Source organism: Scyliorhinus torazame, chromosome 17, assembly GCF_047496885.1.
Source record: "Scyliorhinus torazame isolate Kashiwa2021f chromosome 17, sScyTor2.1, whole genome shotgun sequence".
NCBI classification, from domain to species: Eukaryota; Metazoa; Chordata; class Chondrichthyes; order Carcharhiniformes; family Scyliorhinidae; genus Scyliorhinus; species Scyliorhinus torazame.
In genome coordinates this window covers 4,794,164-4,814,555 of record NC_092723.1, presented here as the reverse complement: position 1 = coordinate 4,814,555, position 20,392 = coordinate 4,794,164, and the positions used below count along the sequence as shown (strand labels likewise).

The 20,392-nt window shown below is 51.3% G+C and overlaps 1 protein-coding gene across 1 annotated transcript in view; it reads right to left on the bottom strand.

Annotated features, from left to right (window-relative positions):
- LOC140393657 (chitinase-3-like protein 1) overlaps positions 1 to 20,392 on the bottom strand; it is a 107,165-nt gene that overhangs the window by 48,095 nt on the left and 38,678 nt on the right. Inside the window, exons 5-9 of the mRNA XM_072479939.1 lie at positions 19,415 to 19,471; positions 17,221 to 17,377; positions 16,361 to 16,485; positions 15,034 to 15,148; positions 14,705 to 14,887 (exon numbers count right to left, since the gene is read on the bottom strand). Coding sequence (XP_072336040.1) covers positions 14,705 to 14,887; positions 15,034 to 15,148; positions 16,361 to 16,485; positions 17,221 to 17,377; positions 19,415 to 19,471 — 637 coding nt within the window. The remainder of the gene's footprint in view (positions 1 to 14,704; positions 14,888 to 15,033; positions 15,149 to 16,360; positions 16,486 to 17,220; positions 17,378 to 19,414; positions 19,472 to 20,392) is intronic.

Here is a 20,392-nt window from a genome sequence, read left to right as displayed (position 1 = left end):
GCATTCAGCTCGCTGTCTACACTGGGAGTGCACTCAGCTCGCTGTCTACACCGGGTGTGCACTCAGCTCGCTGTCTACACCGGGAGTGCATACAGCTCGCTGTCTACACCGGGAGTGCACTCAGCTCGCTGTCTACATCGGGAGTGCACTCAGCTCGCTGTCTACACCGGGAGTGCACTCAGCTCGCTGTCTACACCGGGAGTGCATTCAGCTCGCTGTCTACACCGGGAGTGCATTCAGCTCGCTGTCTACACCGGGAGTGCACTCAGCTCGCTGTCTACACCGGGAGTGCCCTCAGCTCGCTGTCTACACCTAGAGTGCACTCAGCTCGCTGTCTACACCGGGAGTACATTCAGCTCGCTGTCTACACCGGGAGTGCATTCAGCTCGCTGTCTACACTGGGAGTGCATTCAGCTCTCTGTCTACACTGGGAGTGCACTCAGCTCGCTGTCTACACCGGGAGTGCACTCAACTCACTGTCTACACCGGGAGTGCATTCAGCTCACTGTCTACACCGGGAGTGCATTCAGCTCGCTGTCTACACTGGGAGTGCACTCAGCTCGCTGTCTACACCGGGAGTGCACTCAGCTCGCTGTCTACACCGGGAGTGCATTCAGCTCGCTGTCTACACCGGGAGTGCATTCAGCTCGCTGTCTACACCGGGAGTGCACTCAGCTCGCTGTCTACACCGGGAGTGCATTCAGCTCGCTGTCTACACTGGGAGTGCATTCAGCTCGCTGTCTACACCGGGAGTGCACTCAGCTCGCTGTCTACACCGGGAGTGCACTCAGCTCGCTGTCTACACCGGGAGTGCATTCAGCTCGCTGTCTACACCGGGAGTGCACTCAGCTCGCTGTCTACACCGGGAGTACATTCATCTCGCTGTCTACACCGAGAGTGCACTCAGTTCACTGTCTACACCGGGAGTGCATTCAGCTCGCTGTCTACACTGGGAGTGCATTAAGCTCGCTGTCTACACCGGGAGTGCACTCAGCTCACTCTCTACACCGGGAGTGCATTCAGCTCGCTGTCTACACCGGGAATGCACTCAGCTCACTGTCTACACCGGGAGTGCATTCAGCTCACTGTCTACACCGGGAGTGCACTCAGCTCCCTGTCTACACCGGGAGTGCACTCAGCTTGCTGTCTACACCGGGAGTGCATTCAGCTCGCTGTCTACACCGGGAGTGCACTCAGCTCGCTGTCTACACCGGGAGTGCACTCAGCTCACTGTCTACACCGGGAGTGCCCTCAGCTCACTGTCTACACCGGGAGTGCATTCAGCTCGCTGTCTACACCGGGAGTGGATTCAGCTCGTTGTCTACACCGGGAGTGCATTCAGCTCGCTGTCTACACCGGGAGTGCATTCAGCTCGCTGTCTACACCGGGAGTGCCCTCAGCTCACTGTCTACACCGGGAGTGCATTCAGCTCGCTGTCTACACCGGGAGTGCATTCAGCTCGCTGTCTACACCGGGAGTGCACTCAGCTCACTGTCTACACCAGGAGTGCATTCAGCTCGCTGTCTACACCGGGAGTGCACTCAGCTCACTGTCTACACCAGGAGTGCCCTCAGCTCACTGTCTACACCGGGGCTGCATTCAGCTCGTTGTCTACACCGGGAGTGCACTCAGCTCGCTGTCTACACCGGGAGTGCACTCAGCTCGCTGTCTACACCGGGAGTGCATTCAGCTCGCTGTCTACACCGGGAGTGCCCTCAACTCGCTGTCTACACCGGGAGTGCATTCATCTCGCTGTCTACACCGTGAGTGCACTCAGTTCACTGTCTACACCGGGAGTGCATTCAGCTCGCTGTCTACACTGGGAGTGCATTCAGCTCGCTGTCTACACCGGGAATGCACTCAGCTCACTGTCTACACCGGAAGTGCATTCAGCTCACTGTCTACACCGGGAGTGCATTCAGCTCGCTGTCTACACCGGGAGTGCATTCATCTCGCTGTCTACACCGTGAGTGCACTCAGTTCACTGTCTACACCGGGAGTGCATTCAGCTCGCTGTCTATACTGGGAGTGCACTCAGCTCACTGTCTACACCGGGAGTGCATTCAGCTCGCTGTCTACACCGGGAATGCACTCAGCTCACTGTCTACACCGGGAGTGCATTCAGCTCGCTGTCTACACCGGGAGTGCACTCAGCTCCCTGTCTACACCGGGAGTGCACTCAGCTTGCTGTCTACACCGGGAGTGCATTCAGCTCGCTGTCTACAACGGGAGTGCACTCAGCTCGCTGTCTACACCGGGAGTGCATTCAGCTCGCTGTCTACACCGGGAGTGCACTCAGCTCACTGTCTACACCGGGAGTGCCCTCAGCTCACTGTCTACACCGGGAGTGCATTCAGCTCGCTGTCTACACCGCGAGTGGATTCAGCTCGCTGTCTTCACCGGGAGTTCATTCAGCTCGCTGTCTACACCGGGAGTGCATTCAGCTCGCTGTCTACACCGGGAGTGCACTCAGCTCACTGTCTACACCGGGAGTGCACTCAGCTCGCTGTCTACACCAGGAGTGCCCTCAGCTCACTGTCTACACCGGGAATGCATTCAGCTCGTTGTCTACACCGGGAGTGCACTCAGCTCGCTGTCTACACCGGGAGTGCACTCAGCTCGCTGTCTACACCGGGAGTGCATTCAGCTCGCTGTCTACACCGGGAGTGCCCTCAACTCGCTGTCTACACCGGGAGTGCATTCAGCTCGCTGTCTACACCGTGAGTGCACTCAGTTCACTGTCTACACCGGGAGTGCACTCAGCTCACTCTCTACACCGGGAGTGCATTCAGCTCGCTGTCTACACCGGGAGTGCACTCAGCTCACTGTCTACACCGGGAGTGCACTCAGCTCGCTGTCTACACCGGGAGTACATTCATCTCGCTGTCTACACCGAGAGTGCACTCAGTTCACTGTCTACACCGGGAGTGCATTCAGCTCGCTGTCTACACTGGGAGTGCATTCAGCTCGCTGTCTACACCGGGAGTGCACTCAGCTCACTCTCTACACCGGGAGTGCATTCAGCTCGCTGTCTACACCGGGAATGCACTCAGCTCACTGTCTACACCGGGAGTGCATTCAGCTCGCTGTCGACACCGGGAGTGCACTCAGCTCCCTGTCTACACCGGGAGTGCACTCAGCTTGCAGTCTACACCGGGAGTGCATTCAGCTCGCTGTCTACACCAGGAGTGCACTCAGCTCGCTGTCTACACCGGGAGTGCATTCAGCTCGCTGTCTACACCGGGAGTGCACTCAGCTCACTGTCTACACCGGGAGTGCCCTCAGCTCACTGTGTACACCGGGAGTGCATTCAGCTCGCTGTCTACACCGGGAGTGCATTCAGCTCGCTGTCTACACCGGGAGTGCATTCAGCTCGCTGTCTACACCGGGAGTGCATTCAGCTCGCTGTCTACACCGGGAGTGCCCTCAGCTCACTGTCTACACCGGGAGTGCATTCAGCTCGCTGTCTACACCGGGAGTGCATTCAGCTCGCTGTCTACACCGGGAGTGCACTCAGCTCACTGTCTACACCAGGAGTGCATTCAGCTCGCTGTCTACACCGGGAGTGCACTCAGCTCACTGTCTACACCAGGAGTGCCCTCAGCTCACTGTCTACACCGGGAGTGCATTCAGCTCGTTGTCTACACCGGGAGTGCACTCAGCTCGCTGTCTACACCGGGAGTGCACTCAGCTCGCTGTCTACACCGGGAGTGCATTCAGCTCGCTGTCTACACCGGGAGTGCCCTCAACTCGCTGTCTACACCGGGAGTGCATTCATCTCGCTGTCTACACCGTGAGTGCACTCAGTTCACTGTCTACACCGGGAGTGCATTCAGCTCGCTGTCTACACTGGGAGTGCATTCAGCTCGCTGTCTACACCGGGAATGCACTCAGCTCACTGTCTACACCGGGAGTGCATTCAGCTCACTGTCTACACCGGGAGTGCATTCATCTCGCTGTCTACACCGGGAGTGCATTCAGCTCGCTGTCTACACCGGGAATGCACTCAGCGCACTGTCTACACCGGGAGTGCATTCAGCTAACTGTCTACACCGGGAGTGCATTCAGCTCGCTGTCTACACCGGGAGTGCACTCAGCTCACCGTCTACACCGGGAGTGCCCTCAGCTCACTGTCTACACCGGGAGTGCATTCAGCTCGCTGTCTACACCGGGAGTGGATTCAGCTCGCTGTCTTCACCGGGAGTTCATTCAGCTTGCTGTCTACACCGGGAGTGCATTCAGCTCGCTGTCTACACCGGGAGTGCCCTCAGCTCACTGTCTACACCGGGAGTGCATTCAGCTCGCTGTCTACACCGGGAGTGCATTCAGCTCGCTGTCTACACCGTGAGTGCACTCAGCTCACTGTCTACACCAGGAGTGCATTCAGCTCGCTGTCTACACCGGGAGTGCACTCAGCTCACTGTCTACACCAGGAGTGCCCTCAGCTCACTGTCTACACCGGGAGTGCATTCAGCTCGTTGTCTACACCGGGAGTGCACTCAGCTCGCTGTCTACACCGGGAGTGCACTCAGCTCGCTGTCTACACCGGGAGTGCATTCAGCTCGCTGTCTACACCGGGAGTGCCCTCAACTCGCTGTCTACACCGGGAGTGCATTCATCTCGCTGTCTACACCGTGAGTGCACTCAGTTCACTGTCTACACCGGGAGTGCACTCAGCTCACTCTCTACACCGGGAGTGCATTCAGCTCGCTGTCTACACCGGGAGTGCACTCAGCTCACTGTCTACACCAGGAGTGCACTCAGCTCGCTGTCTACACCGGGAGTACATTCATCTCGCTATCTACACCGAGAGTGCACTCAGTTCACTGTCTACACCGGGAGTGCATTCAGCTCGCTGTCTACACTGGGAGTGCATTCAGCTCGCTGTCTACACCGGGAGTGCACTCAGCTCACTCTCTACACCGGGAGTGCATTCAGCTCGCTGTCTACACCGGGAATGCACTCAGCTCACTGTCTACACCGGGAGTGCATTCAGCACGCTGTCTACACCGGGAGTGCACTCAGCTCCCTGTCTACACCGGGAGTGCACTCCGCTTGCAGTCTACACCGGGAGTGCATTCAGCTCGCTGTCTACACCGGGAGTGCACTCAGCTCGCTGTCTACACCGGGAGTGCATTCAGCTCGCTGTCTACACCGGGAGTGCACTCAGCTCACTGTCTACACCGGGAGTGCCCTCAGCTCACTGTGTACACCGGGAGTGCATTCAGCTCGCTGTCTACACCGGGAGTGGATTCAGCTCGCTGTCTACACCGGGAGTGCATTCAGCTCGCTGTCTACACCGGGAGTGCATTCAGCTCGCTGTCTACACCGGGAGTGCCCTCAGCTCACTGTCTACACCGGGAGTGCATTCAGCTCGCTGTCTACACCGGGAGTGCATTCAGCTCGCTGTCTACACCGGGAGTGCACTCAGCTCACTGTCTACACCAGGAGTGCATTCAGCTCGCTGTCTACACCGGGAGTGCACTCAGCTCACTGTCTACACCAGGAGTGCCCTCAGCTCACTGTCTACACCGGGAGTGCATTCAGCTCGTTGTCTACACCGGGAGTGCACTCAGCTTGCTGTCTACACCGGGAGTGCACTCAGCTCGCTGTCTACACCGGGAGTGCATTCAGCTCGCTGTCTACACCGGGAGTGCCCTCAACTCGCTGTCTACACCGGGAGTGCATTCATCTCGCTGTCTACACCGGGAGTGCACTCAGCTCACTCTCTAAAGCGGGAGTGCATTCAGCTCGCTGTCTACACCGGGAATGCACTCAGCTCACTGTCTACACCGGGAGTGCATTCAGCACGCTGTCTACACCGGGAGTGCACTCAGCTCCCTGTCTACACCGGGAGTGCACTCAGCTTGCAGTCTACACCGGGAGTGCATTCAGCTCGCTGTCTACACCGGGAGTGCACTCAGCTCGCTGTCTACACCGGGAGTGCATTCAGCTCGCTGTCTACACCGGGAGTGCACTCAGCTCACTGTCTACACCGGGAGTGCCCTCAGCTCACTGTGTACACCGGGAGTGCATTCAGCTCGCTGTCTACACCGGGAGTGGATTCAGCTCGCTGTCTACACCGGGAGTGCATTCAGCTCGCTGTCTACACCGGGAGTGCATTCAGCTCGCTGTCTACACCGGGAGTGCCCTCAGCTCACTGTCTACACCGGGAGTGCATTCAGCTCGCTGTCTACACCGGGAGTGCATTCAGCTCGCTGTCTACACCGGGAGTGCACTCAGCTCACTGTCTACACCAGGAGTGCATTCAGCTCGCTGTCTACACCGGGAGTGCACTCAGCTCACTGTCTACACCAGGAGTGCCCTCAGCTCACTGTCTACACCGGGAGTGCATTCAGCTCGTTGTCTACACCGGGAGTGCACTCAGCTCGCTGTCTACACCGGGAGTGCACTCAGCTCGCTGTCTACACCGGGAGTGCATTCAGCTCGCTGTCTACACCGGGAGTGCCCTCAACTCGCTGTCTACACCGGGAGTGCATTCATCTCGCTGTCTACACCGTGAGTGCACTCAGTTCACTGTCTACACCGGGAGTGCATTCAGCTCGCTGTCTACACTGGGAGTGCATTCAGCTCGCTGTCTACACCGGGAATGCACTCAGCTCACTGTCTACACCGGGAGTGCATTCAGCTCACTGTCTACACCGGGAGTGCATTCAGCTCGCTGTCTACACCGGGAGTGCATTCATCTCGCTGTCTACACCGTGAGTGCACTCAGTTCACTGTCTACACCGGGAGTGCATTCAGCTCGCTGTCTATACTGGGAGTGCACTCAGCTGACTGTCTACACCGGGAGTGCATTCAGCTCGCTGTCTACACCGGGAATGCACTCAGCTCACTGTCTACACCGGGAGTGCATTCAGCTCGCTGTCTACACCGGGAGTGCACTCAGCTCCCTGTCTACACCGGGAGTGCACTCAGCTTGCTGTCTACACCGGGAGTGCACTCAGCTCGCTGTCTACACCGGGAGTGCATTCAGCTCGCTGTCTACACCGGGAGTGCACTCAGCTCACTGTCTACACCGGGAGTGCCCTCAGCTCACTGTCTACACCGGGAGTGCATTCAGCTCGCTGTCTACACCGGGAGTGGATTCAGCTCGCTGTCTACACCGGGAGTGCATTCAGCTCGCTGTCTACACCGTGAGTGCACTCAGCTCACTGTCTACACCAGGAGTGCATTCAGCTCGCTGTCTACACCGGGAGTGCACTCAGCTCACTGTCTACACCAGGAGTGCCCTCAGCTCACTGTCTACACCGGGAGTGCATTCAGCTCGTTGTCTACACCGGGAGTGCACTCAGCTCGCTGTCTACACCGGGAGTGCACTCAGCTCGCTCTCTACACCGGGAGTGCATTCAGCTCGCTGTCTACACCGGGAGTGCCCTCAACTCGCTGTCTACACCGGGAGTGCATTCATCTCGCTGTCTACACCGTGAGTGCACTCAGTTCACTGTCTACACCGGGAGTGCACTCAGCTCACTCTCTACACCGGGAGTGCATTCAGCTCGCTGTCTGCACCGGGAGTGCACTCAGCTCCCTGTCTACACCGGGAGTGCATTCATCTTGCTGTCTACACCGGGAGTGCATTCAGCTCGCTGTCTACACTGGGAGTGCACTCAGCTCGCTGTCTACACCGGGAGTGCATTCAGCTCGCTGTCTACACTGGGAGGGAACTCAGCTCGCTGTCTACACCGGGAGTGCACTCAGCTCGCTGTCTACACCGGGAGTGCATTCAGCTCGCTGTCTACACCGGGAGTGCATTCAGCTCGCTGTCTACGCCGGGAGTGCACTCAGCTCGCTGTCTACACCGGGAGTGCATTCAGCTCGCTGTCTACGCCAGGAGTGCATTCAGCTCGCTGTCTACACCGGGAGTGCATTCAGCTCGCAGTCTACACCGGGAATGCACTCAGCTCACTGCCTACACCGGGAGTGCATTCAGCTTGCTGTCTACACCGGGAGTGCATTCAGCTTGCTGTCTACACTGGGAGTGCATTCAGCTCGCTGTCTACATTGGGAGTGCACTCAGCTCGCTGTCTACACCGGGAGTGCACTCAGCTCGCTGTCTACACAGGGAGTGCATTCAGCTCGCTGTCTACATCGGGAGTGCACTCAGCTCGCTGTCTACACCGGGAGTGCACTCAGCTCGCTGTCTACACCGGGAGTGCATTCAGCTCGCTGTCTACACCGGGAGTGCATTCAGCTCGCTGTCTACACTGGGAGTGCACTCAGCTCACTCTCTACACCGGGAGTGCATTCAGCTGGCTGTCTACACCGGGAGTGCATTCAGCTCGCTGTCTACACCGGGAGTGCACTCAGCTCGCTGTCTACACCGGGAGTGCACTCAGCTCGCTGTCTACACCGGGAGTGCACTCAGCTCCCTGTCTACACCGGGAGTGCACTCAGCTCGCTGTCTACACTGGGAGTGCACTCAGCTCGCTGTCTACACCGGGAGTGCACTCAGCTCGCTGTCTGCACCGGGAATGCACTCAGCTCACTGTCTACACCGGGAGTGCATTCAGCTCGCTGTCTACACTGGGAGTGCACTCAGCTCGCTGTCTACACCGGGAGTGCACTCAGCTCACTCTCTACACCGGGAGTGCACAGGATCTGACTCTCCCTGTTATGTCCAGAGAAAGGAGTGTCCTGATTGGGCCACTTATCAGGTTACTCATATTCTAATTGGCCAATCTCATTGGCCTGGTCTAAGTCATTACTCTTCCCTCTGAAACTCTGAGTTGGAGTCTGTGGGGCGAAATTTCCCCCCCCCCACGCCGGGTGGGAGAATCGCCAGGGCGCCGCGCGAGTCCCGCCACGCCGCCTCGGCGCCCGTACGCAATTCTTCCACCACCCCCGCAAACCGGCGCGGCGAGAATCACGGCTGGCCACTGGGATAGTCGGCACTTGCAAAGTCATTTCCGCGCCAGCTGGCGGGGCGGAAATCAGTCCGACACGGGCCTGGCCCTTCAAGGTGAGGGTTCGGCCCCCCAAGATGCGGAGAATTCCGCACCTTTGGGTGGGCGTGATGCAGGACTGATTCGTGCCGTTTTTGGCGCCGGTCGGCGGACATTGCGCCGATTGCGGAGAATCCCGTCCCAGGTTTCCGATTGATACTTTTAGGCAAAGCTTCCACCCCACTTTTAACAGTGAATCCAGTGCAGGATTTTACACAAACCCCTTTAGGATTTCTTTGTCTTGACTGCTGGGCAAACTGCTCACAATTCCTTTTTTTAAATTTAGTGTACCCACTTCATTTTTTCCAATTAAGGGGCAATTTAGCGTGGCCAATGCACCTAACCTGCACATCTTTGAGTTGTGAGGGTGAAACTTACTTGATCACGGGGAGAATGTGCAAACTCCACATGGACAATGACCCAGAGCCAGGATTCAATCTGGGACCTCAGCGCCGTGAGGAAGCAGTGCTAACCACTGTGGCACCGTGCTGCCCCTGCTCACAATTTCTTTAAGACTTGATTCCCAGACTGTATTAAAATGACACCGGACGTCTGTTTGAATTTTGAAGGCTCCTGTCCAACTTTAAATCTGGTTAAAGTCATTGTCTCTTTAATTGAGAACACATTGCAGACTCTTCCTAGAATTCTTCTGAACAATACCTTGGTCTCTATTCATTTAACTCCAGTAGTCTTAAGCATTCTTCCTGTCCCAATTTCCTGCCTATCTAGAACATAGAACATAGAACACAGAACATTACAGCGCAGTACAGGCCCTTCGGCCCTCGGTGTTGCGCCGACCTGTGAAACCACTCTAAAGCCCATCTACACTATTCCCTTTTCATCCATGTGTCTATCCAATGACCATTTGAATGCCCTTAGTGTTGGCGAGTCCACTACTGTTGCAGGCAGGGCATTCCATGCCCTTACTACTCTCTGAGTAAAGAACCTACCTCTGACATCTGTCCTATATCTATCTCCCCTCAATTTAAAGCTATGTCCCCTCGTGCTAGACATCACCATCCGAAGAAAAAGGCTCTCACTGTCCACCCTATCCAATCCTCTGATCATCTTGTATGCCTCAATTAAGTCACCTCTTAACCTTCTTCTCTCTAACGAAAACAGCCTCAAGTCCCTCAGCCTTTCCTCATAAGATCTTCCCTCCATACCAGGCAACATTCTGGTAAATCTCCTCTGCACCCTTTCCAATGCTTCCACATCATTCCGATAATGCGGCGAGCAGAATTGCATGCAATACTCCAAATGCGGCCGCACCAGAGTTTTGTACAGCTGCAATATGACCTCATGGCTCCGAAACTCAATCCCTCTACCAATAAAATCTAACACACCGTACGCCTTCTTAACAACCCTCTCAACCTGGTTGGCAACTTTCAGGGATCTATGTACATGGACACCGAGATCTCTCTGCTCATCCACACTGCCAAGAATCTTACCATTAGCCCAGTACTCTGTCTTCCTGTTATTCCTTCCAAAATGAATCACCTCACACTTTTCTACATAAAACTCCATTTGCCACCTCTCAGACCAGCTCTGCAGCTTATCTATGTCCCTCTGTAACTTGTAACATCCTTCCGCATGTCCACAACTCCACCGACTTTAGTGCCATCTGCAAATTTACTCACCCATCCTTCTACACCCTCCTCCAGGTCATTTATAACAATGACAAACAGCAGTGGCCCCAAAACAGATCCTTGTGATACACCACTAGTAACTGGACTCCAGGCTGAACATTTCCCATCAACCACCACCCTTTGTCTTCTTCCAGCTAGCCAATTTCTGATCCAATCTGCTAAATCACCCTGAAGTCCATGCCTCCGTATTTTCTGCAGTAGCCTACCGTGGGGAACGTTTTCAAACGCTTTACTGAAATCCATATACACCACATCAACTGCTTTACCCACATCCACCTGTTTGGTCACCTTCTCAAAGAACTCAATAAGGTTTGTGAGGTACTATCTGCCCTTCACAAAGCCGTGTTGACTATCTCTAATCAAATTATTCCTTTCCAGATGATTATACATCCTATCTCTTATAAACATTTTCAAGATTTTGCCCACAACAGAAGTAGGGCTCACTTGTCTATAGTTACCGGGGTTGTCTCTACTCCCCTTCTTGAACAAGGGGACAACATTTGCTATCCTCCAGTCTTCTGGCACTATTCCTGGAGACAAAGATGACTTAAAGATTAAAGCCAAAGACTCAGCAATCTCCTCCCTAGCTTCCCAGAGAATCCTAGGATAAATACCATCCAGCCCAGGGGACTTATCTATTTTCACACTTTCCAGAATTGCTAACATCTCCTCCTTATGAACCTCAAGCCCTTCTAGTCTGGTAGCCTGAATCTCAGTATTCTCCTCCTCAACATTGTCTTTTTCCTGTGTGAATACTGATGAAAAATATGCATTTAGCACCTCTTCTATCTCCTCGGACTCCAAGCACAACTTCCCACTACTGTCCTTGACTGGCTCTACTCTTACCCTAGTCATTCGTTTATTCCTGACATATCTATAGAAAGCTTTAGGGTTATCCTTGATCATACCTGCCAAAGACTTCTCATGTCCCCTCCTGGCTCTTCTTATCTCTCTCTTTAGGTCCTTTCTAGCTAACTTGTAACACTCGAGTGCCCTAACTGAACCTTCATGTCTCATCTTTACATTAGCCTCCTTCTTCCTCTTGACAAGAGTTTCAACTGCTTTAGTGAACCACGGTTCCCTTGCTCGACCACTTCCTCCCTGCCTGACAGGTACATACTTATCAAGGACACGCAGTAGCTGTTCCTTGAACAAGCTCCACATTTCCATTGTGCCCATCCCCGGCAGTTTTCCTCTCCATCCCATGCATCCTAAGTCTTGCTTCATCGCATCATAATTGCCTTTCCCCCAGATATAACTCTTGACCTGCGCTATATACCTATCCCTTTCCATCACTAAAGTAAACGTAATCGAATTGTGGTCACTAGCACCAAAGTGTTCACCTACCTCCAAATCTAACACCTGTCCTGGTTCATTACCCACTACCAAATTCAATATGGCCTCGCCTCTCGTTGGCCTATCTACATACTGTGTCAGGAAACCTTCCTGCACACTTTGGACAAAAACGGACCCATCTAAAGTCGTCGAACTAAGCGTTTCCAGTCAATGTTTGGAAAGTTAAAATCCCCCATAACAACTACCCTGTTGCTTTCGCTCCTCTCCAGAAGCATCTTTGCAATCCTTTCCTCTACATCTCTGGAACTTTTCAGAGGCCTATAGAAAATCCCTAACAGGGTGACCTCTCCTTTCCTGGACTGTAGTTTGTCTTGTAGAAAGCCTACCTCTTTGCAGCTCAACACCTGTCCAGTCTGTCTTCTGGCAAAATTGAGAGATGGTCATTCCCAGGGGTCCTGCCTCCAACTACTCACAAATTGAGCTTAAACTAAAACTTAAACGCTTTTTAAAAATCCTTGTATGTGCCTCTAGTTACTAATAAATCCCTTGCTCTACTGGACTGCTGCAATGTGTTCCAGTGAGGCCCAGCGCAAGCTGGAGGAACAGGACACCATCTTCCGATTAGACACGTTACAGCCTTCCGGACTTCACATTGAGTTCAGCAACTTCAGACTGCGAACTCTCTCCTCCACCTTCACCCCATTTTTATTTCTACCAATTTATTTTAATTTCTTCCATTTCACTGTTTTCCCCTCAGCATTGTCCCCCCTCTGCCCCACTTGGTCCATCGGTTCCCTGTTCCTAGTTGCCCTTTACACTCTGTTCACCTTGGTTCTGCCATTCACACATTCTAATCTCTTTCTGTGCCACGATCAGCACCTTCCTCAGCCTTAATCACCCCATTTACATTTCTTTTGTCTTTCTGTCCATGACATCTTTGTCATTCTCCAATTATCGCTGGCCCCCTATCCAGCATCACCACTCCACAGACCCCCCACTACAGACCCCATTTCCAGTCCTCTCGAGCTTTGACAAAGAGTCAACCAGATTCAAAACGTTAGTCCTCTTTCTCTCTCCCCACAGAGGCTGTCAGACCTGCTGAGATTGTCCAGTATTTTCTGTTTCTGTTTCAGATTCCAGCAACCGCAGTAATTTGCTTTTACTTTATTTCTATTTATTCTTCACGCTGTAACCCTCTCCAAGCACAGTAGAGACACAGTTGGAATTGAAACCAACCCCACACATACAAACACCTTTGTCCAGCATGAATTTTAACTCTTGGTTTCACTCTTCCAGACACAGAAACATTAAATTAAATCCATTTAAAACTTCACCTTATTTCCAATGTTTATCAAAACAAATATAAATCCCTTAAAACGACCTTTGTTTTCCGAACATTGTTCACTGTGTTTGAAGCACATTGTGATGTGTCTGCGACCTGTTATAAGATGTGATATGAACCTGGGATTTTCCTGAAGAATTTTCTGATCTCCAACTTTAATGCTTGTCGAAATTTTACAAAATTCCTGGAGATACTGTAGAAATAGCCAATTGTGTCATTTCAGTGGAGTTTCCATTGATGTTACAGTCAGAGGTCAGAGAATTCTAATGTTTTGAATCTTTCAAAGGCTGGTTGATGTAATAATCAGCTGATCAAACAGAATCAACTGCAGTCAAAATGTGGATATGTTGACTTTAATCAGAGATTAAGACAGAATATAACATCCCAGACGGAGTGTCACGGTGGCACAATGGTTCACAGTGCCAGGGGCCCGGGTTCAATTCCAGCCTCGGGTGGCTGTCTGGGCGGAGTCTGCACATTCTCCCCGTGTCTGAATGGGTTTCCTCCGGGTGCTCCGGTTTCCTCCCACAGTCCAAAGATGTGCATGTTAGGTGGGTTGGCCGTGCTAAATTGCCCCTTCGGTTGGGGTTATAGGATTAGGGTGGAGGATTGGTCCTAGGCAGGGTGGGTGCAGACTTGATGGGCCAAATGGTCTCCTTCTGCACTGTAGGGATCCTATGACCACTTGTACACCAAACACAAAAGAGTCGGCATGTGCCAGCCACCTTGTACAACGTTACTGTATTTTAAATACCGAATCAAATGTTCAGCTCTTTGTCTTAAAGTTGGGTTGAAGTCATCCAGTCTAAAAAGTTCTAATAGTTTACCAAACTACTGGGGGTTCTTCACTCCGGTACCTTCCATTCTCCATTCACATACTAATTAAGCAAGATTAAATAAAAAGTCCAATTCAACTTCATATGATGTTTGGTGTCAGTATCTAGCAGTTGTTCTCCCACTACTTTTCATGTCCAAAATTAGGTGGGGTTATTGGGTTAGGGGGAGAGGGGGCAGGCGTGGGTTTAAGTGGGTGCTCTTTCCAAGAGCTGGTACAGACTCGGTGGACCGAATGATCTCCCTCTGTACTGTAAATTCTATGATACTGCAGAGTTCTTGTCTGACTCGGATATGAAGCTGTCAACGACCAAAAATAATCATTCCACTGATTTGTTTCTGGAGAACCAAAACCTGAGAGAGTTTGCAGGAAATTACACTCACACCACTTGCCTGTTCCTTTCCCTCTTTCAATCTGATTCTGGACACATGTACAAATATATATCGGTATATACACATGTTTTTGCAGAAGCAAAGTGTCATTCTAATTTTTAACAGAACCAGCAAGGAAATTCCACCACAATGTCGTGAAAAATTTCTTCCTGATCACTTTCCACCTGAAATCAATTTGAGAAACTTTATCATGTGAAACCGAATAAAATTTTCTGCATAATTACCTCCTGATAAGCCAAAATTCCGCTGGTGCCACTGTATGAACCAGCTTTCCCACTTTTAGAGACGGGAGCACCAATCACTGTCTTGTGCGTTTTAAGGGTGAAGGTAACTCCAAATGTTGGGAATCCAACAAGTAGTTTTTTTGTTGGTGCACCTTGGTCCCTCCAGTATTTCAAAATGTAATTCTGCAAAATAACATAGCTTGGTATCTTTATTGAGGTTTTTCACAGCTGAAAACCATTTCCTATATTATATTGGTAAAATATTCAATAATAATAAATAACAATAAATAATAAAACATAAGTGTCTATTTCTAAGCGGACACACTTACAATATTGTGTTCTTTGTTGCCGTCGACAGAGCGATGATACAGGGGGCTGTGGTGTCCGGCGACAAAGTTCCACATGTTAAAGTTAAATGCCATCACAGTGATAAAGTCTAGATTCCTGTTTAAGAAAGTACCAAATGTAGCAATACAATCCCAAATGTTTTAAATAGTTAATTATATCTAATCATATGTTTTACTGTGTCAGTGGGTCGAATTGCCAAACACTGATTCCCAGGCAAAATTGCAGGTTTGCTTCCTGTCATTGGTGTTGGAGTTGAGGCCAGTTTTAACAACAGGAGTCTCTTTACTTCTCTGGAGCCCCACTTAATGTTTTGCATCCACCTGTGGGACGGCGCGGTGGCACGGTGGTTAGCACTGCTGCCTCACAGCTCCAGGGTCCCAGGTTCAATTCCGGCCTCGGGCCACTGTCTGTGTGGGGTCTGCACGTTCTCTCCGTGTCTGCGTGGGTTTCCTCCGGGTGCTCCGGTTTCCTCCCACAGTCCAAAGAAGTGCAGGTTAGGTGGATTGGCCACGCTAAATTGCCCTTAGAGTCCAAAGAGATTAGATGAGGTTAATGGGTTACGGGGATAGTGTGGAGGTGTGGGCTTGGGTCGGGTGCTCTTTCCAAGGGCTGGTGCAGACTCGATGGGCCGAATGGCCTCCTGCACAGTAAACTATATGATTCTATGATCAGACAGGGCTTTGATTTCAGTTAATCTAAGGGATGGGCCCCTGACATTCCAGTGCTCCCTCAGTATGGAAGTGATATGCATTGTGCGCCTCTCAAACCCAACACCCTCCAAGCAAGAGGAAGATCCTTTTTTATAGACATAGAATTTACTGGACTGGTCGCGCCATAAAACATGGTGCCGGCCATGCACGGACCCTGACCCATCAACCGCGACCCCACAACCCACCCCCTGGCCACCCCCCCACCGCTCGCTCCAACTCTAGCAGAAGGCGCCCCCCCCCCCCATGGATCCCAGACAAATGTGGTGGCGCGATACACTTTCTGCAGCCGACACGCCGGGTTCCCGGCTGATGGAACCACACGTGGCCCGCGCTGTCGGGAACTCAGTCCATCAGGGCGGAGCATCGCGGGTAGACTGGCTGGTGATGCGCCAACAGCGTTGAAACGGGCCGCGTGATGATAACGCTATTTGGAGGTGGCGGACCATGACGGACCGGCGTCAAACCGTACCGGTCCCGATTCTGTCATGGGAATCCATTCTTTGCCCCATCGCCGATCACGATTATGGCATCGGGCTACGGAGAATCCAGCCCCAAGCTTTTTTCCAAAGGTTGTAAATTTCAATCTTCTCGTGCTTACCGTGAAATCTCAGCTATCTCATATCCAACCTTGACATCCCTTTTAGAAGCAGTGACTGGAGCTGTCAGCAGGAGTCTGGCCTTCTTAGTTTTCAGTGCCTCCGCTTTAAAGGCCTCCATCATTTCCTACAAAGGATGAGCAAATCTTAATGATGATAAACATCCTTCAGAACATAATTCCTGTCGTCACAGCTCCACTTGAAAAGTCTACATTTGTGGCCATCCTGTTACTCTTCTGGAACTGTCATTGGAGGGGGGCAAACTCATGGAAACATGTAAAATTCTAACAGGACGAGATAGGGTAGATGCAGGAAGGATGTTCCCGATGGTGGGTGTGTTCAGAACCAGGGGTCACAGCCCGAGGAAACGGGGTGGTCCATTTACAGCAGAGATGAGGAGAAATGTCTTCACACAGAGAGCGTTGAGTCTGTGGAATTCGCTACCACAGAACGTAATTGAGGCCAAAACATTGTATGATTTCAGGAAGGAATTAGATATGGCACCTGGGGCCAAAGCATTCAAGGGATTTGGGAGGAAATCGGGAACAGGCACCGAATTGGATGGTCAGCCATGATCATAATGAATGGCGGAACAGGCTCGAAGGGCCGAATGGCCGCCTCCTGCTCCTATTTTCTGTGTTTCTATGGATATGCATCAAGTTTATTATATCTGATACTGTGTGCACGTCCCTGAGATCCTGTTTAAACTAAATATGCCCGAGTCATTTTCTCTGCTCCTCCAGCAGCTATTTTCATGAAGGTGTGGCCCTCACTGGCATTGATCCGACATCATTGTCTTTAGATCATTTCCAAATGTCTTTACAAGATGCCATATTAAAGATGATAGTCTGAGACCTGTCACCTTGACCAAGAGGGTGAAACGTTGTTTATCTTCCGGTGACTTGCATGCATGCTCAGGAAACCTCCAGTCCAGGTCCAAACCATCGAACTTGTGCTTCCGCAGAAAAGTCACGACAGAATTGCTGAACTTTTCCCGGCTTTCCTTTGTAATTGCAATGCTGGGAGATGTAACCATGGGAAAGTTGGAATAGAGAAAGCATTAAATCTGTAAATTTCCTTTTCACAATCAGGTCATTTCTGGCCAGTATTGTTTCTTTGAATATTTATGCTAATTTTAAACATCACTCTATTTTAATATCTGAAACTTTTTAATAACTTAAATGTGTGTTGAATCTTCCAACAGGGACAGTGCCTCTTTTTTTGATCAATATTGTTTTTGAAAATATTTTTGTTTGGTTTTTAACATTTTATACATAAAATAGAACAATGCAAAAGAACAAGAACAACAGAGACCCTCCCCCCCAGTCTCCCAACCAACACCAGAATAACTCAAAAAATAGCACCCCCCTCCCCCCCACCCATCCCTATCGTCCCCTCCAAACCCCTCCTCCTCCCCCAGCAGCTGACTGTAACCAACTCTTTAAAGTGAAGAATAAACAGACCCCAGCTCTTGTGGAACCCCATAATCTTGTAGAACCATAATCAAAGATCCCTCCCACCCGGCCTACTCACTCTTCCAACTTCTTCCATTGGGCAGGAGATACAGAAGTCTGAGAACACGCACGAACAGACTCAAAAACAGCTTCTTTCCCACTGTCACCAGACTCCTAAATCTCCGATGCCAGTGCTTATGCAGTTACATTGTATATGTTGTGTTGCCCTATTATGTATTTTCTTTTATTCCCTTTTCTTCCCATGTACTTAATGATCTGTTGAGCTGCTCGCAGAAAAATACTTTTCACTGTACCTTGGTACACATGACAATAAACAAATCCAATCCAATCCCTCAATCATCCCCTCAGGGTAAACGTAATCTTCTCCAAATACAGGAACTCCATCAGGTTCCCAGCCATAGTCAGGTACTGAATGGAGAGGCTGACCTCCACCCCAACAGGACCTGCCGTGAGGCAAAGGCTAAAACATTTTCCCCCGCTTCCGCCTGCATGTCCGGTTAGTCCAACACCCAAATATGGCCCCCAGGGGGCTCGGCTCCAAATCCAAGAGCGGGATCGCCGACATGGTGCTGAAAAATGACCCCCAAGATTTCTCCAACTTCAGGCAGGACCAGAACATATGCCCACCTGGCAGTGCCAGGCTGTCAATGGCAACGTACCCGGGTGGCGCTAGCAGTACCTGGATGCCACCCTGTCTGGAGGCCGACCACCTGGGGGCCTCCAATCCCCTGAGAGACCCCTCCAGGTACTGTTCCGCCTGGTTCCTGTTGTGGAGACCAGGCACCCAGCTGGGGTCTCCTCGGCGAGGCCGATTGATCCGGCGTCGGTTCAGCTAAGTGAGTTCCTAAATTCACTTAACCGTGCGAGACTGTGTCCTGCCCATTGTGGGAAACCTTCTTGTGAATATATGAAGAATGTCCTTCTTCCTGTTGAATGATCTTGTGTCGTTGTGAATTGCAAAGAAGGAGTTGGGAGAAATTCTCCATTAACTAACTGGGAATATCAGCCAGGACAGGTGATACTCCCTGTCCCCTCCATAAGGTCACTGACAGACCGTGCACACACATCCTCCATGATAAAAAAAATGTATAATGTTTGATAATTCCCCTTTGGGGTGCACAGGCTACCCCCATTCAGCAGATGTGCAACCAATAACTGAAATTCCACCAAAGTCACCTGGGGCGTCATTCTCCGCCGGCGGAAGTCTCCGTTCTGCCGGCGCCCGGGGGTTTCTCGACGGCGTGGGGGTGCCCCACAATGGGAAACCCCATTGACCGGCCGGTGTTACGGAGACTCCCGCCGGCCGGTCGGCACAGAAATGTGGCGGGGCGGGTAGGAAAATTTCGCCCCTGATTTGTGGATTGTCTGTCCAACAGGATAATCTGAGCATCTCATGGGAAATCTAATAAGAAACCTGGAACTGTCGGAGCTCAGTGTCTGCTGCCTTCGTTCTTTTGCATTATTGAAAATTACCAATTTAACTTTAACAAAATAATCACAGAAATGCTGACATTGATATTTACAAACACGAGACCCACTGAACTTGGAGACTTAAACAATTTAGGAAATTATAACTTTTACCTTCCATTCCCATAAGCAAAACCGATGTATCCTAAAAGCGTTTTCAGATTCTTATTTCTGATCAGAAAAATGACAGAAACTACAAGCGTCAGTATAACAGTGATTAAGGTCGGAGAATACAACATCAACATTTAATTTCTCCACCCATATAAACGATACGCGCCAATTCTGTCAATGATACCTTGGGGTGGGGTATGGTCTGGAATTCAAGTTCAGCAGCGGGATTGGATGGTGGAGCGATTTTCACTGGATGGAGGGGGTGGTGCGGAGGGGACGGGGGCGGGGGGCAGTGTGGGGGAGTGGTGGTGCAGAGGGGACGGGGGTGGGGGCAGTGTGGGGGAGTGGTGGTGCGGAGGGGACGGGGGCGGGGGCAGTGTGGGGGAGTGGAGTGGTTGGCCGCCTGCAATCTCCTAGTGTTAAGCTCATTACATATGCATGCACAAGAAGCATTGTTAGGAAATCAAAGGTAATTTTAAGTGATTTATATTTGTGTTGGTAAACATTAGAAATAGTTTTCAGTGGATTTAATTTAATGCTTCTGTGCGTAGAAGGGTAGAACTGTTGGATTAATGCTGGATTAACGTTTGTATGTGCGAGTGTTGATTAAGTTCCAACTGTTTTTCTAGTGTGCTTAGAACATGCTATGACATGAAGAATAAATAAACCAGCCATAGTTACCTAGCAACCAGGGCCTTTTGTCACGACACCCTGGGTGAGCGCATTGGCAATTCCAGCCCCCCTCAACCTGGGCTCGCAATATAAGTGAATTAATTCTTATTAAATTATCGAGATTTTGGCCCTGGCTGTTGCAATGAGGTGCAGGCAACGGATTTATCAGTAAAAACATTAACAAACTGTTTATTAATAACAAGAGGAAAAGATGAATATATGAATGAATAACAGAACATTGATCTGCCAATCTACCTAACCCACCGTCCACCCATACCCACACAAGACAGACGCAAACAGGACGGGAAC